The 15,624-nt window shown below is 58.5% G+C and overlaps 2 protein-coding genes across 8 annotated transcripts in view; both read left to right on the plus strand.

Annotated features, from left to right (window-relative positions):
- The window catches only part of LOC119876745, a 22,178-nt gene extending 16,758 nt beyond the window's left edge, over window positions 1-5,420 (plus strand). The window contains exon 3 of the mRNA XM_038551571.1: window positions 3,627-5,420. Coding sequence (XP_038407499.1) covers window positions 3,627-3,812 — 186 coding nt within the window. The 3' untranslated portion in view covers window positions 3,813-5,420. The remainder of the gene's footprint in view (window positions 1-3,626) is intronic.
- KCNJ4 (potassium inwardly rectifying channel subfamily J member 4) overlaps window positions 1-15,331 on the plus strand; it is a 27,616-nt gene extending 12,285 nt beyond the window's left edge. For 2 of the 7 annotated variants that reach the window (XM_038550581.1, XM_038550580.1), the window contains exon 2: window positions 13,381-15,331. In XM_038550581.1, the coding sequence (XP_038406509.1) occupies window positions 13,420-14,766 (1,347 nt within the window). In that variant the 5' untranslated portion in view covers window positions 13,381-13,419 and the 3' untranslated portion in view covers window positions 14,767-15,331. Of the gene's footprint in view, window positions 1-5,554; window positions 10,841-11,908; window positions 12,452-12,794; window positions 13,079-13,380 lie in introns of those variants that run through there. The other 5 variants (XM_038550577.1, XM_038550576.1, XM_038550575.1 and 2 more) reach the window with 5 other exon arrangements.
- Window positions 15,332-15,624: the final 293 nt, after the last annotated feature.

The following is a 15,624-nucleotide window of genomic DNA, read 5'->3' on the forward strand; positions in this document are numbered from 1 at the left end:
CCCCAGACTCCCATTGTGGGCCTGAGAAGAAGTCCAAGCCCTCTGCCCTGTGACAAAGTGCCACTCAGCCCAGGGAATGGATGGAACGGGGGCCAGCAATTTGGAAACTCCATGGGACCATATAGGGACGGTGGCAGGTACAGAGCTGGAGGTGCCCTGGCTGTGGGCAACAGGGTGCAAGAGGGCAGAAGGAGCTCAGCCACCCTGACACATGGGCATCAGAGCCCCCAAACCCCTCTTCACAGGGAGCTTGCTATCTCCTGGGGCAGCCCACTGTGTCTGGAAGGTTCTGCTAAGGGATATGGGCCTCCCACTTTGGCTTTTGCTCTGAGGGAACCAGCCTCTTCCCTACAGGAGGGATGGCTGGCTGCCCCCTGCTCCCCCAAGGTTTCTCTCCTCTGGCTGCAGTAGTTCCAGCTGAACCATGTGGATGGGAAACAGATCTGGGTTCAAGTCCAACTCCACCCCTGAGAGGCTGTGTGGCCTTGGGCAGTCTATTCACCTCTCTGAGCCTCCATCCCTTGACCTGTGGGGTGGGCTTGTTTCACTGCCTCTGTGGGTTGCTGGGAAGATCCATGTACTTTGAGTGTAACGTGGCCCATCGTTGACGTGAGCCGCTGTGTGGCCCAACCAGTCAGTGGCGACTGGTGGCGGTGGCCAGGCCCCAGCCCCCGCACTCACTGGCCATCACCTTCAGATATCTCTTCTCTAGTTATCTTGTGTGTCAGCGCCCAAACTCTCTGCTGAGCCCTCCAGACCTGCTCGGGTGGGGGTAGGGCTGGCTGAGCACCAGCGCCAGGACGTGCAGCTGCAGATCCTCAGGCCACCTGACCTTGGAAAGAGCCTCTCTGGCTGGGTTTCAGAGCCATCCCCCAGACACTGGGCAAGAGCTGGGCAACAGGGAGGAGAAGGAATCAGGTGGGGCAGAGAGCGGGCATGACCTCATGCTGGAGCTGGCCTGGGTCCCTAGGGTGACAGGCCATGAGATAGGAGAGCAGACTGCCAGCCGTGGGAGGGAGTTACGGTTATCAGCTGTATTAATAGCGCACAGCAAAGCCTCACTCCACACACTCTGGTGAGCTGCCTGAGGAGGGGTGAGCTCCCTGTCATGGGAGGTATGCAAGCAGCTGCTGAATAACATCTGTTAGGGGGACAGCGGCAGGTTCTAATATAGGACCAGAGGAAGGAATTAGACCCAGAACCCGGAGTCCTTACTGTCTGGGCCACGAGGCAGAGGTCCCGTGACCCTAAGGGTCTAACAGACTGTTCCAAGTAGTCCCTCATGAACTCCAACAATTCTCCCCACAGCTGTGCCCTCCAAAAGCCCATGGCCCTGGCATGGGCAGTCTTACCTTCCAGACAGGCCCTGGGCTTGTGCCCACCCAGGGACACTGGAAAAGAACATAAACAAGCCCTAGATCCCATCTCAGCCAGGTCAGGGCTCCTGAGCACCCGGCAGTTCGGCAGGTCAGTGCTCTTCAGATTACACGCGGGTCCTGATCCATCAGTGGTCATGAAACTGATTTAGTGAGCTCACTACTTGATTTTTTTAATGACAGAGAAACTTTCAAGTGCTTTGTATGCAGTGAGGGCATTATTTTGTAACACTCTCGTTATAGGTCTTAAAATATATATGTTGTATAATGAATAGCAACGTATAGTGTGTTTGTTTTTAACCTGGGTGTCGGTCAGAAAGTTTAAAAGCCACTGCCCTGTATGGAAATCCTGGCGGCAGCACTGACAGAGGCTCGGGTGTACAGATTCCTTTTTTTCCAGGATGCTCAGTCCCTAAGGATATAAGTGCCGACAATTCCAGGGTGCCACTATTCTGTCTTTAGACCTCCTTGCCGCGGCCCAGCAGCCCACTTACCTCAGAGCTCTGGAGCCCCAAAGCCAGCCCAGGGCCCACTCTGCCCAGCCCAGCCCTGGCCCAACCTCGCTCCCTCGTCCCACTCCCGGCTTGCCCCACATCTTCCCCAGGACCCCTCTAGAAGCCCTCTGCCCTTGCAGACCCTTCATGTTTCCACGTGGAGCTCAGCAAGGCAGGCTTGTGCTTACTCACTCCTCTTCCCCCAGCACATGGTAGGTGCTCAATAAACGTTCATTCATTCCACGGTGATTTATAGAGCAACCCCCGAGGAAGGCACCGAGCTGCGGCGCAGACACACCAGGCAGGAGGGCAGATGCCACTCCAGCTCAGCATAGGCTTAGGGTGACGAATGAATGAATGAATGAATGAATGAGTGGAGTCCCAGAGTCTCTGGCCTTAGGAGCCAGCGGGGCCGAGGGCCAGAATGGTAAGCACGCAGCCCTCTGCAGGGTATAGCAGGCATCCCGACAGGGACAGTCGCTCAGGTCTGTGGATGAGCAGGAGTGTGGGGTGGAAGCAGAGGTGAGTGTTCCTACCGCGGCCTCCGGCCCTTCTGAGAGCTGCCTGCCGCCCCCAGCATCCCCGCCCGTCCTCCGGTCCTTGGAACTTCTCTTAGGGGCCTAGAGCCCTCGGTGTGAATCAGGGATGCCCTGCTCGCTCCCCCGGGGACTCTTGGGGGACACCTTCAGAGAAGCTCTGCGGGCGAGTGCCACCAAGGCCTGAGGCTGCCGCTGTCCCGCATTCACTGCCACCCCACAGGACTCAGGCCAGGGCAGGCTTCCTTCTGGCCTCCACTCAGGGCCCGCCTCCGCCGGGAGGTTCTCCCTGACTGCGGTGCCAGAAATAGCTCCTCCTTGGTCACATTCTGTCATAGCCCCTGTTAGGTCCTTCCCGGGGATTATGACAAGCCAAAATTATCTTGTTTCTTTGTCACTCATCGGATGCTTGCTAAGGGTCCACTGTGTGCCAGGCCCTGGGGCCCCGGGGGTGAAGTGGAGATTCAAGATCCCTGCACTGAAGCCGATCGCAAATGAAATCGGTTTGGAGCCGATACAGGCCCTGAGGATCAGGACACAGGCAGCGAGCACGGGGGAGGGGGCGGAGGGGGGAGGCTCTGGGAGGAGGCAGCCTCTGACTCAGACCTGAAGGGTGGCAAGGTGCGAGCAGAAGCAGTGGAGGGACAACGTGGGACCCCAGCCCGTGTGGAGGTGGGATGGCAGGGGGAGAGGCCGTGGAGTTGCGCAGTGGTGATGCTGGGAGCAGGGGGCGCTCTGCAGGCTGCGTGGACACGTCCCACTGCTACGGGGATGGCTGGCTCTGGGAGGCCTGGAGGGTGATGTGCAGGTGTTAGTTAAGGACCCCCTGGGAGGTCGCAGACTGTGATGGGGAAGGCAGGAGGGGGGCCACTGTCTGTCTTGGCGATGCTGGGTTTGCCCTGCCCCTCAGACGGTTAGCAGACGCCCAGTCCTCCCGCGGCTGCTCCGGAGGACAATGGGGGCGGTCAGGGTCCGTGGTATCTTCGGCCAGGCCAGCCTGGGCCCTGCCAGCCGTGTGCATATAGAGGCCGTAGGCCGAGAGTGGCCGTCGGGATTGGGGCCCCCAGGGCCAGCAGGACCCAAGGACCAAGGCAGGGGTGAGAAGTCAGGGTGCCCTTCAGGGCTGCTGAGCCCAGGAGAGGAGCCCCGGAGGGGGCCGTGGAGAGAGTGGGGGAGGACGCTAAGCCATCCCCTTCAAGAAGCGCTTCTGCCCTTTACAGTTTATAAACTCTTACCGTCCACCGCCGCTGCTCATCTTCCCAGCATGCCGACGCAGTGGGCGTTATTCCTCCCCATCTTATGGATGTGACTCAGAGAAGTTAAGGCGTCTTCCCATGGCCACACAGCACAGAAGTCAAGCGTTCTCAGGCTTTTTGGGATCACAGGCCCTTTTGAGGAGGACCTGATGAATGCTCTGTAAGCCTCAGAAAAATACACATATGTATGCACTAATTTTAAAGCTTTCTATGTGTCTTTTTTTCTGTAGGTAATACATTCATATGGTTCTAAAATTAAAAAGACACAAACAGGAATACAGTGAGAATTCTTCCTCCCACCCCATCCCCAGACACCTGCTTCCCCTCCCCGGAGGCAGCCAGTGTCACCAGTTTCCTGGGTCTCCATCCACAGACAAGCAAATATGTGTGTCTATAAATTTCTTTCCTTTTTTACACAACTGGCAGATACTATACTCAATGTTCATCACTGTTGCCTTTTTTTTTGGCTTAAAAACACATCTTGAAGACCCACATTGCTCCTTCTGGGGCTCTTTTCCCCCCCGGCTGTGTGAGGTGTCGTTCGTGGATGGGCATCAGGCTGCTCCCAGGCCAGGCTGGGCAGACAAGGGGCCTGGCTCCCCTCGTGTGTGACTGTCTGCAGGCTGAGGCCCCAGGAGGGCACCCAAGTGTCACAGGCAGTCCCGTGGCTCCCGAAGCCACCCAGGGCCTCACAGGGCAAGGCAGAAAGTAAGCCTGGGACATGGCTCAGACGTCTCCTACTCCTTCCTTTTCCCATACCTCTTCTTAGGTGTGGCCTGTGGGGGCCCATCAGAAAATCCAGGGAACCTGGTGCCAGTGTGTGTGGCTCAGGGAGACCCTCTCCCCCGCCCGCCGTCAGCCCCAGCTCCTACAGTCTCGTTCACTGAGAGACCAAGGTTGGGGTGGTGATCTCTGCACCTGCCTCCCCTTCCCCTGTTGGGGCGCTTGCCCTGGGCTTGGGCTATGCTGAGGCCACCTCTGCTCCTGCCCCCTGACCCACCACAGCTTCCGTCCCCAGCACCTTGCCTTCTCCTGCACAAATGTCCTCACTTTGCCCTTTGTGGCTGAGGAGGGACAGCATCCCAGTGAAAAGAGGATGTGGGGCCGCTGGCCTCATGTGGTCTGGACTGGCCAGGGCTAACTGGGCAGCTGTGTTAAAACTCCTCTTCTCTTGGCTTCGGTCCTGCTGTCCTGCTGCTCTTTCTCCATCGTCCATGTGCAGGAGATGCTCAGAGGCTCTCCTCCCCAGCATTCCTGCCCCAGGCGGCTACACCCACTTCCACAACTTAAAACACCGCCACAGGTGGTCAGCGTCACATGTCTCCGCCCAGACCTCAGGGTCTGAGATGCTGTGGACTTCTCCACCTGAACATCCCATGGCCACCACATGATGGGAACCATCACTCCCTAAATCTGGTCCTCTTTCAGTGTCCCATTGTTATCTGTCCCCAGCACCCCTCCTCCCAACTGCCCCCTGCAACCCGCTGCTACTGCACCCCACATGCTCATCCCTTGGAGCCTGCTTCAAAGCCTCTGGCTTGTAGGGGGTACCACACCTGGGGCCCCAGCACCTCTCATTCCGTGGGTGCACTAGGCTCGGTCAGTAGAGGCCTCAGGATCCACAGGAGCCAAATCGAGGAGGATTTTGTTTTTTCAAAGTAGGCTCCACGCCCAGCATGGGGCCCAATGTGGGGCTTGAACTCAGGACCCTGAGATCTAGACGTGAGCTGATGTCAAGAGTCGGATGCTTAACCGACTGAGCCCCCCAGGCACCGTGAGGAGGTTTTATTTTATTTTATTTTTTTATTGATTTATGATAGTCACACAGAGAGAGAGAGAGAGAGAGGCAGAGACATAGGCAGAGGGAGAAGCAGGCTCCATGCACCGGGAGCCCAACGTGGGATTCGATCCCGGGTCTCCAGGATCGCGCCCTGGGCCAAAGGCAGGCGCCAAACCGCTGCGCCACCCAGGGATCCCGAGGAGGTTTTATTTCTTAAGCCTGGTGCTGAATACACAGGGATTATTGTATTATTCTTTATTCCTATTTGTCTTAAAGATTTCACATGACAATTGAAAAGATCAAACTAGGCAAAACCCAACTGCCTGCCCCCCTGTTTCCTGTGGCCTAGAGGGCAAAATCCATAATCCTTCCCACCCCCTACCTCTGAGGCCTCCTCCTGAGCAAGTTTGCTCTCCATCTTCTTGCTCACGTCACTCTCACTAACTGGACTTGCTGCACTTGACATGCGAAACTCCTTCTGGAATGTTCTACACCCCAGCTTTTACACAGACACACAATTCTCCTCACTGACTCGACTCCCAGTCACTACTCAGGGCTCAGTTTAAATGTCACTTTCTCAAAGAGGCCGTAGGGGACCCCCACCAAACCAGAGCCCCGTGTCCTTTCCCTTACATCATGCCAAACTTTTCCTTCAAGCAGCTTACCACAATTTCTGACTGCCCAGCTATGCAGATGCTATTACGTGTACACTGTCTCTCCCCAGCTGATCCGTAAGTTGGGTGAGTCTATAGCCTGGGTCTGACCCACAGCAAGGGTGCCATGCATAGTAAGTGACCAAGTGACTCTGGAGGAAGAATGAGCAGCAGACCAGGCCCCGAGAAGCCACAGTGAGGCCCTTGGGGATTGAATCCCACCACCAATGAGAGAGCTGAGGTTGTTCTGGAAAATAGAAGCCTCCAGGGATCTGCTCTCACCTTCTAATCCCTGTGTAGAAGAAGGGCACAGGTGTTTGGGGAACAGTCCCTTTGGTGGGACTGTCGGGCCAAGAGAGGTGGCTCCTATGGGGGTGGTGAGCTCTCCGTCAGGGCAGGAGCCAGGTGCTGGCAATGCAGTAAAGGGCACGTCTGCAGGTTGGAGCAGTGACCCTTAGGTCCTGTGGCTACCAGTTCTTGCCATTTGGCCACGACCAGCAGCCTCTCTGGACATTCTGGGGGAACTTGCTTTCTAAGCCTGTTCACCTGCTGGCTGAGTGGCTGGGAGGGAAAGTTGAGAGCTAGGGTGCAAAGCTGGAAGCATGAGCCAGTCCACCCCACATTGCTCCGGGCCTCTCTGGGAACCCAGTCTTCTGTGTGTCTGGCTCTAGAATCAGGGACCATGTCCTGGCTCCAGGTTGCCCTATGACAACTGCCCTATGCCCAGCTTCTCCTTTCCCCAAAGGTCTGATTTGACAGCCTGGCACATAGTAGGGCTTGATAAATGTTTACTAAGTGGAAGAAACATGCAACGTGACAGTGTTTCTTCAGGGCAGGAGAGTAGAGTGTCTACTGAACGTGCTCTGGCATTGACTGCCTGTGTCTAAATCCTGGCTCTGCCACTAATGGGCTGTGTGACCTTGGACAAGTTGCTGAACTTCTCTATGCCTTAGTCTTCTGACTTCTAAAGTAGTGATAATAATGGTAACTTCCTCTGAGGTCACGGTGAGCATGGCAAGAATTGATCAGTGTAAAGCACTCGGAAGAGCGCCGGCACAGAGGAAGGACACGCTAAATGCTCTGAGTGGATTTTGCAATGTCACACCGGTGGCCAGTGGGGGAGGGCCTATGGCGGGGAGGGGGGCGCAGTGGGATTTCATGGTCCAGAAAAGTGTGAGGGAGGAACAGGGTTCATTGAGCCCCCACTATGTGGCCTGCATGTCTGTGACAACTGGCAATCTGCATCAGGCCCTCACGACTACCCTGCAAGGTAGGCATTACCATGTTCCTTTGCAAAGGAAGACACTAAGGCTCACAGAGGTCAGGGGATCTGCTGGAGTGAGGCGGGACCCATCCCACTTCTGGCCCAGTCCTGGAATGGGATGTTGTGGCCACTGCCCTCACTCAGCTGCTCCCAGGACTGGTGTTGGAAAACAACCCGGGTGGGGCCATGTGATGGGTGCAGGGCGGGCTCTGGGGAGCTGCCGCTGAAAATCAGAGGGAGGAGGAGGGCAAGGAAGGACTGGTCAGCCCTGGGAGTGATTTGTACCACTTAGCAATCACTTACTTTGCACTTGGGCATGTGATGTGCATGATCCCATTTTTTCCTCATTACAGTTTTATGAGGTAAGGGCTATTGTGAGCCCCACCTAGAGATGATGAGGATAGGGACCAGAGAGGCTAAGTAATGCGCCCAAGGTGACACAGGCAGAAAGTGGTACAGAGTCCAGGGTTGAAGCCTCTGCAGCAGGAAGATGGGGGTTCTTGAGACTCATGAAGACCTGGGGTCTGAGGAGCAGGACAGGGGCCTCCAGAGGGCTGTGGGCAATGTCCCCCATGGCTAGATCCATCTTCAGGTCCCTTTTACTCTTTGAGGAGCACAGCTCAGCTGCCAGGCCTTGAGTCCTTTCTCACCCCATGCAAAGCCCTGTGCGTGCGAGCTGAGTGAACACTCACCCAAACCAGGCCCCAGACAGAGTTGGAGGAGTGGCCGGCCCCGGGGTCCTCAGGGGACTGAGGAAGGGAACAATGGTGCTAATTCCTTCCTGGGTACACTGAGTCAGCCCCTCGGCCCCACCTCATCTCTATTGCCCTGTGCGTGCTCCTTCTGGTAGAGGAAGGGTCAGCCTCCCTGTGCAAGCCCCAGGGGCTTCAGAGATGAAAGGGACTAATCAGACTCAGGAACACCCACCCACAGCTCCTCTGTGCTGGGCACCTTGTTTCATTACATCTTCCTGCTCTCCTGCCAGGGAGCAAATCTGGTCCCCCATTTTGCAGATGGAGAGAAGGAGCACCTGGCTGGAGCAGTTAGTGGTGAAGCCAGGACTTGACGCTGGGTTTCCCAGACCCCATCCCCCGTCCTGTGTCGCCATCATCATCATCATCACCACGACCACCACCACCATCATCTGCATTCCACCTGCAAAGCCCAGTGAAGCCCTCAGCCCGGGGTTTCTGTTCCTACTGGTTATCACACTTGCCTCAACAGGGGTCTGGTGATGTAGGTACTATCGCCATCGTGTCCACTTTGCAGATGAGGAAACTGAGGTCCAAAACTGTCACTAGGAGGTGACAGAGCTGAGATCAAGAGCCACGTCTTGCCACCCAAACACAAGGGCTTCGCCAGTGTGTTCTTTTCCCACAGTTGAGAAGGAGCCGAGTGGTGCAGACAGGCGGTGAGAGCCTAGGGGCTCAGAGGAGGCAGGGCTGTGGCTGGCGGTGCAGCCGGGGAAGATTCAGAGACCGGAGGGGCTGGGGCTGGGCCTGGGGGGCTGCGGACAGACATGGGGGGATCTGGATCCGAGTTGAGCAAAGGGAGCCCAAAGCCAGAGGCTGGGGACCAGGGTGAGCCGGGGACCTGGAGCCAACCGGACCTGAGTGGGAGCCGCTTCTGCTGTGTGACCCCCATTTTCATCCCCACTCCCCAACCCCCAGCCTGTGATTTTTCAGCTGAGAAGAGAAATAATAACCCTGTTTGTTGCTGTGGTTGGTGCTTAATAAATACTTGTTAAATAAACAAAGGGTTGCAGTGACGCTTCAGTGAGACAGACCAGGCGGTGCCTGGCAGGGAGCTGACACTTCCAGAGGGTTCCTTCCCCGAGAGCAGCCACAGAGCAGGACAACAGGTTCAGCTGGCCCCAGGGCTGAGCAGTGTGACCTCGGGCAAGTCACTTCACCTCCCCTATTGTCCCATCCAGTGACCATGACATGCATCAAGGCCCTACAGTCTGGCTTGGTGTCCCTACATGTGGCCTTCTGCCCCTTTTCCTGCCTTCTAGAAAGCCTGCATGGCCCCGGTCTTAGGAAGGGCTGCCCCTGTGGGCTAGAGGCCAGGGTGACATGCCCCTGCAGCCACTAGTGATTTTCCCATGAGTGGGGCAGGTGCACCCAGGGAGATTTGACCTCACAGCCTGCCAGGGTTGCTGGAGTCCACTGGGGCTGCTGTCACTTTATCAGCTTTTCTTGTATGAAGGGTGTTATGGGCAAGGAGGGGGCATTTGGTGTCACCAAATCAGAAGGAAAACATAGTGACAGGCGTGGGGTCTTTTCCTGCCTCCTCTGGACCCCTGGCAGGCAGGGCCTCCAGCCCCACTCAGGGAGGAGCAGGTTAGCAATGGTGCCAGCAAGTTGACAGCCCTGCTGGTCACATTCACTATCTCCTTGAGGCCGGAATGTCCTTGGCTAGCTGCTGCCTCCCTGTGCCACAGCCCTGCTCTTGGCCTCAGTTTCTCTAGTTATCCAGTGAAGTCTGGACTAGGGGCTCCAGATTTTGGACATTTACAGCACCGTAAAATTAAAGGAAAAAAGAAAAAAGCTTGGTAACTGGCACAGCATTGCCAATCCTTCACTTTGCCAAGAAAGGACATTAAGTTTTTAAAGGCAGCCAGCATCTCCCATCCGTATCATTTCCCCAAAGAAAGAATGTTTACCATGAAAGGAGTCTCAGGATGCGCTCAGAATCCCGGATAGTCCCGCAGAGGAAGCTGGCCAGGAAGGGGAAGGTCTCGTCCAAGGTCACCCCGAGAGGCAGTGAGAGGGGCCGGGCCTCCCAGAGCCCCTGCCGGAGGAAGTGTGCCGAAACCGTGTTCTTCTATGTGTTCGTTTCATGGCACACTTGTTGCAAGAGGATGAGACCGGCTCCCTGCCTTCCAGAAAAGTATGGTTTCATTGTAGACATGATCCAGGCACCAGTACAACCAGGGAATGCGCTCTCTCCGACAGAATATCTATATTCAGAGGAGGTGATACCCATCTTCTACGGTCTGTGCCCCATCTTTCTACACTTTGCCCTTGAGCCCTTGGGCCTTTGCCAGGAAGCCCCGCGTGACAAACAAGGGAAAGAAATCCTGGCTGTCTCCCGGTGGTTGTCACATGAAAGCACGATGCCAAGCTTCATACTTTTCACTTTCTGGTCGGGCATTGTGTGGGTCAGCCCACGCGCTGAGGGGTGAGCCTCTCATTCCTTCCGAAGGAGCGAGCAGTGACAGGAATGCTCACTTATTTGGACAGGGCCCCCACCAACCGAGGGTCTTCAGGGGGACAAGCTCCGTGCAGGCTCCTCCATGGCGGAGGGTGATGGGTCGGGGGGCAGCTTTCCCAAAGGCCCAGGAGTGAGCATTTGGGACCGTGGCTGAGCAGAGCAATGGGCAGAGGGCCCGGAATATCGCAGGGGCTTGAGAACACCGCTGTGACCAGGAGAGGAGACGCATGGGTGCAGGACAAGCTGTGCCCTGCTGGGCTGAGATGTGAGGCTGGAGGGGATGGGGTGATGGGAAGGGAGGGTTGGGGGTGAGGGTGGAAGCTGGGATGGGGGGTGTTGTGTGGGGACATGTGGAGCATCGGGCTCAATTTGGAGCCTGGGGCTGGGCTCATTCTGCCACTTGCCCTCAGGAACGGGAGAAGTAGGCAGTGCCGGTGAGGGAGGACCAGCAGCCCAGAGTATGCGGGGACCATCTCCCTTATGCTCACCTCCTGGAGAGCCCTGTAAAGAGCCTTCTATGGCATGGGATGAACCCCCCAGGTCAGGGCCAGTCCCTGTGGGCAGACCCTGGGTTCACAGCTGGCCTTGGGTGAGGCCCTCATACTCTCTGGGCCTCAGTGTCATTTGTCAAAGGCCAGGTCACCACACTTTGTCACTCTGTCCTTCTCCCTGGAGCCTGCGGGGGCCAAGCAGGTAGCCTCTCTTCTCTAGCCCCAGGCCCTATCCCAGGCACTCCAGGGAAGAGGCTCCTCCTTCCAGGAGTACCTTAACTTCCCAGGAGCCCCGGCTCAGGGCTGGCCCACCCTGCCTCGTTCGGGGACCCTTAGCAAACCCATCCCAGGTCTGTGCTTCCTGGGCCTCAGATACAAGCTGAGGGTCTTGAAATTGGTGATCTCTGGTTCCTCCCGGCTCTCGTTCCTTCTGTGGGGCTACTGGAGGCATCTGAGACCGTGGGGCAGAGCAGAGAGGGAGATGTTTAGTGAAGGAAGACCTCCCTAAACACCAAAAGGGGCCCCTGACCCCCAATTCCTTAGAGCTACCACCTGGAGCCCTGGCTGTGAGGCCTTGGGCCCAGGGGGGTGGTGGCAGACAGGGTCTGGGACTCCCGGCCAAACTGAGGACCCCTTAAGGGCCAGCACTGCACACCCCTAGTTTGTCTGTTAGATCTTCAGACCGACGGGTCTCACTGGTCCTATTTTCCGGATGAAGAAGCCGAGGCTCACGGCAGCCAAGTGACTTGCCCACGTTACGCGGTGGATGAAGGACTGCAGTGCAGGACTCCGGGGCCCAGGGAGCACAAGCCGGAGGGGGGGAGGAAGGAGCCGGGAGGGGGGCGGGGGAGGCGGGGGGCAGGGCTCACCCCCCAGGCCTGGCCCAGGGAGGGAGTCTCTCCCGGGAAGAGGGGAAGAGGCGCAGGCAGGCACCAGGCTGTTGATCTCTAAATTACAGCGTTGGCGCGCACCGGTTGCTGCGGCAACGGAGTTGTCCTGAACGGGGAAGTGTATAAACATTGCCACAGATGCACAATTAGATCAGGAAGAAGAATAGAACAGAAAATAGAAACTTCCAGCCTTATATAATTCTGGGCCAAAACGTTACCGGGCGCCCAGGCCCCGGCCCAGCCCCGCCAGCGGCTGGGGCCCTGGGCAGCACCGAGGGCCTCTCCCTCCCGGGCCGTGGCGGGGAGGGGGTGCGGGGAGGGCTGCCCCCCGTGGGCCCAGCTGGTGCTCCCGCCGCCCCCACTGAAACACAGCTGAGGAGGCTGACAGGCAAACCCTGCCTCTCGCCAGCTCCCTCCTGCTCTGGAGCCGCGCGAAGGAAGGCAGGGGGGTGACTGGCTTTGACCAAGCACCTACTACCTCCTGGGTCCTGCGAGGTAGGCTTTGAGCCCCCGATTTTACAGGTGAGGGGAAGTGAGTCTTCTCAGGTGTCACAGCCAGGCAGCGGGTGTGCCTGCCTCCCCGCCTCCGCACGTGGGCCCACGGATGTTGACAGCACCTGGGGGCGGGGGGCACCGAAGGTTAGACACACCTGAGTTTGGATTCGCTCAACAGCTAGCTGTGTGGCCTTGGGCAGGTCACTTCCCCTCTCTGAGCCCTGCTCCCTCACCTGTGACGTGGGACTAGCGATGCCTCCATTGGAGCCAAAGTGTGGGGGCTCCCCCTTCCTCCATCTCAACCACTTCCATTGGCGTCTTCACCCACTTCTGTTCCCAACAGGACCGGGGACAGGACGGGAACCCACATGGGGCTACGGGGCCCAGCACAGTCTCGTAGGACTTTCCACAATGATGGAAATGTTCTGTATCAACTCCGTCGGAGATGGGAGCCATTAGCCACAAGTGGCTACTGAGCGCTTGAAATGGGGAGAACTGAAGTTAAAATTGTATTTAATTTTAAGTAAACGCACAAAGCCGCAGGTGGCCGTTGGCCGCTCTGTCGACAGCACGGGAGGACGGCCAGCCCCAGAGACAGCCAAGAGGGCAGCGGCTGAACCCAGGGAGGTGAGCAGGGGCCAGAGCGGTCACAGCTCCCTCCGCTCAGGGCAGGTGGGGCAGGTGGTGGAGCCGAGACGGGTACCGGGAGGCTCCCCAAACAGGGTGGGGGCCATGGAGGCTCAGAGGGGACAGCCGGTGGCCTCGGCTTCTGGCCCTTGGAGGCGCGGCTCGGGCCCCCACGCTCCGTCCCGCGGTGGGAAGCACCCCGCCGGCCACATTCTGTCCCCGGGCCCAGGAGGTCCTGCGGCTTAGGCCCGGCCCTTCCCTTTCTGAGCCGGCATCTCACCTGTCGGGCTTCTCCTCCCCAGGCCCTGCGTCTTCCCAGGTGACCACGCCGGCCTCAGGACATGCACGGACACAGCCGCAACGGGCAGGCCCACGTGCCCCGGCGGAAACGCCGCAACCGCTTCGTCAAGAAGAACGGCCAATGCAACGTCTACTTCGCCAACCTGAGCAACAAGTCGCAGCGCTACATGGCGGACATCTTCACCACCTGCGTGGACACGCGCTGGCGCTACATGCTCATGATCTTCTCCGCGGCCTTCCTCGTCTCCTGGCTCTTCTTTGGCCTCCTCTTCTGGTGTATCGCCTTCTTCCACGGCGACCTGGAGGCTGGCCCGGCGGCGGCGGCGGCAGCGGCGGCGGCGGGGGCCCCGACGGGCAGTGGCGCGGCGGCCCCGACGGCCCCCAAGCCCTGCATCATGCACGTGAACGGCTTCCTGGGCGCCTTCCTGTTCTCGGTGGAGACGCAGACGACCATCGGCTACGGGTTCCGGTGCGTGACGGAGGAGTGCCCGCTGGCGGTCATCGCCGTGGTGGTCCAGTCCATCGTGGGCTGCGTCATCGACTCCTTCATGATCGGCACCATAATGGCCAAGATGGCCCGGCCCAAGAAGCGGGCGCAGACGCTGCTGTTCAGCCACCACGCGGTCATCTCGGTGCGCGACGGCAAGCTCTGCCTGATGTGGCGCGTGGGCAACCTGCGCAAGAGCCACATCGTGGAGGCCCACGTGCGGGCCCAGCTCATCAAGCCCTACATGACCCAGGAGGGCGAGTACCTGCCGCTGGACCAGCGGGACCTCAACGTGGGCTACGACATCGGCCTGGACCGCATCTTCCTGGTGTCGCCCATCATCATCGTCCACGAGATCGACGAGGACAGCCCGCTCTATGGCATGGGCAAGGAGGAGCTGGAGTCGGAGGACTTTGAGATCGTGGTCATCCTCGAGGGCATGGTGGAGGCCACCGCCATGACCACCCAGGCCCGCAGCTCCTACCTGGCCAGCGAGATCCTGTGGGGCCACCGCTTCGAGCCCGTGGTCTTCGAGGAGAAGAGCCACTACAAGGTGGACTACTCGCGCTTCCACAAGACCTACGAGGTGGCCGGCACGCCCTGCTGCTCCGCCCGGGAGCTTCAGGAGAGCAAGATCACCGTGCTGCCTGCCCCGCCGCCCCCGCCCAGTGCCTTCTGCTACGAGAATGAGCTGGCCCTCATGAGCCAGGAGGAAGAGGAGATGGAGGAGGAGGCGGCAGCCGCTGCTGCCGTGGCCGCAGGCCTGGGCCTGGAGGCGGGCTCCAAGGAGGAGGCGGGCATCATCCGAATGCTGGAGTTTGGCAGCCACCTGGATCTGGAGCGCATGCAAGCCACCCTCCCTCTGGACAACATCTCCTACCGCAGGGAGTCTGCCATCTGACCTCCAGGCCCCGCCCTCGTCACTTCCCACAAGAGCCTCTGCCGGGGGGTGGGATGCCAGGACACCCCCTCCACACTCAGGACAGAGCTGACCCTGGCCCCATGGACCTCCTGGAGGGAGGTGGGGGCTTCAAAGACTGGGGAACCCCTTCCTATTGACTCCAGAGCCCAGGCCTGGGAAGGGCCCAGGATCCCCTCTGCCCTGTCAGCCTACCTACTGGCATCTCGGGGACCCCAGACCCACCACCCTTTTCCCACTGACACTTCAAGGACGTGCCCCCTTTACTCTCAGAACCTTGGGGAAGGCGGCTGGACTGCTGGGGGGTGGGCATCATGGGGTTCTGGGGTGGGCAGGGGTTAGTGTGGGGGGAGGGAGGGCGGGGGTGCGTTTCTTTTGCATGACTGTGACCTGTTGCTCTTGACTTTCTTTTGTAAATATCTATAAATGGAGAGATGGAGGCACCAAATCCACCTTCTGCCATTTGTACCTGCAGGATGAGGAGGTGCGGTCCCTCTCTGTGAACCCCTCCCCCTCCCGGCCCAGTGAGCCTAGCCCCTTCCCCCCCCCCCCCCCCCCCCCCCCCGCCCAGCTGGCTGGTCCCCAAAGCCAGCCATCCTGGCCCCTGGATGGTGTTGGGTTTGGGTGCAGAGGTGGGGCCCCAAGAGGCAGGACGAGGACCATCCCCTCCCTGTGGTCCCTCCGGATCCCCGGGGTCCAGCCCAGATTGACAATGGAGTTTGTAACTATATATTTTTAATAAAGTATATGGTCCATTAGGGGTAGGCTGATTGAAGATGACAAGCGGAAGAGAAGAGATAGAGTGAGAGAGAGAGACCAACATGATGTGAGTGTGTCTGT

The sequence above is a fragment of the Canis lupus genome, chromosome 10 (assembly GCF_011100685.1).
Source record: "Canis lupus familiaris isolate Mischka breed German Shepherd chromosome 10, alternate assembly UU_Cfam_GSD_1.0, whole genome shotgun sequence".
NCBI classification, from domain to species: Eukaryota; Metazoa; Chordata; class Mammalia; order Carnivora; family Canidae; genus Canis; species Canis lupus.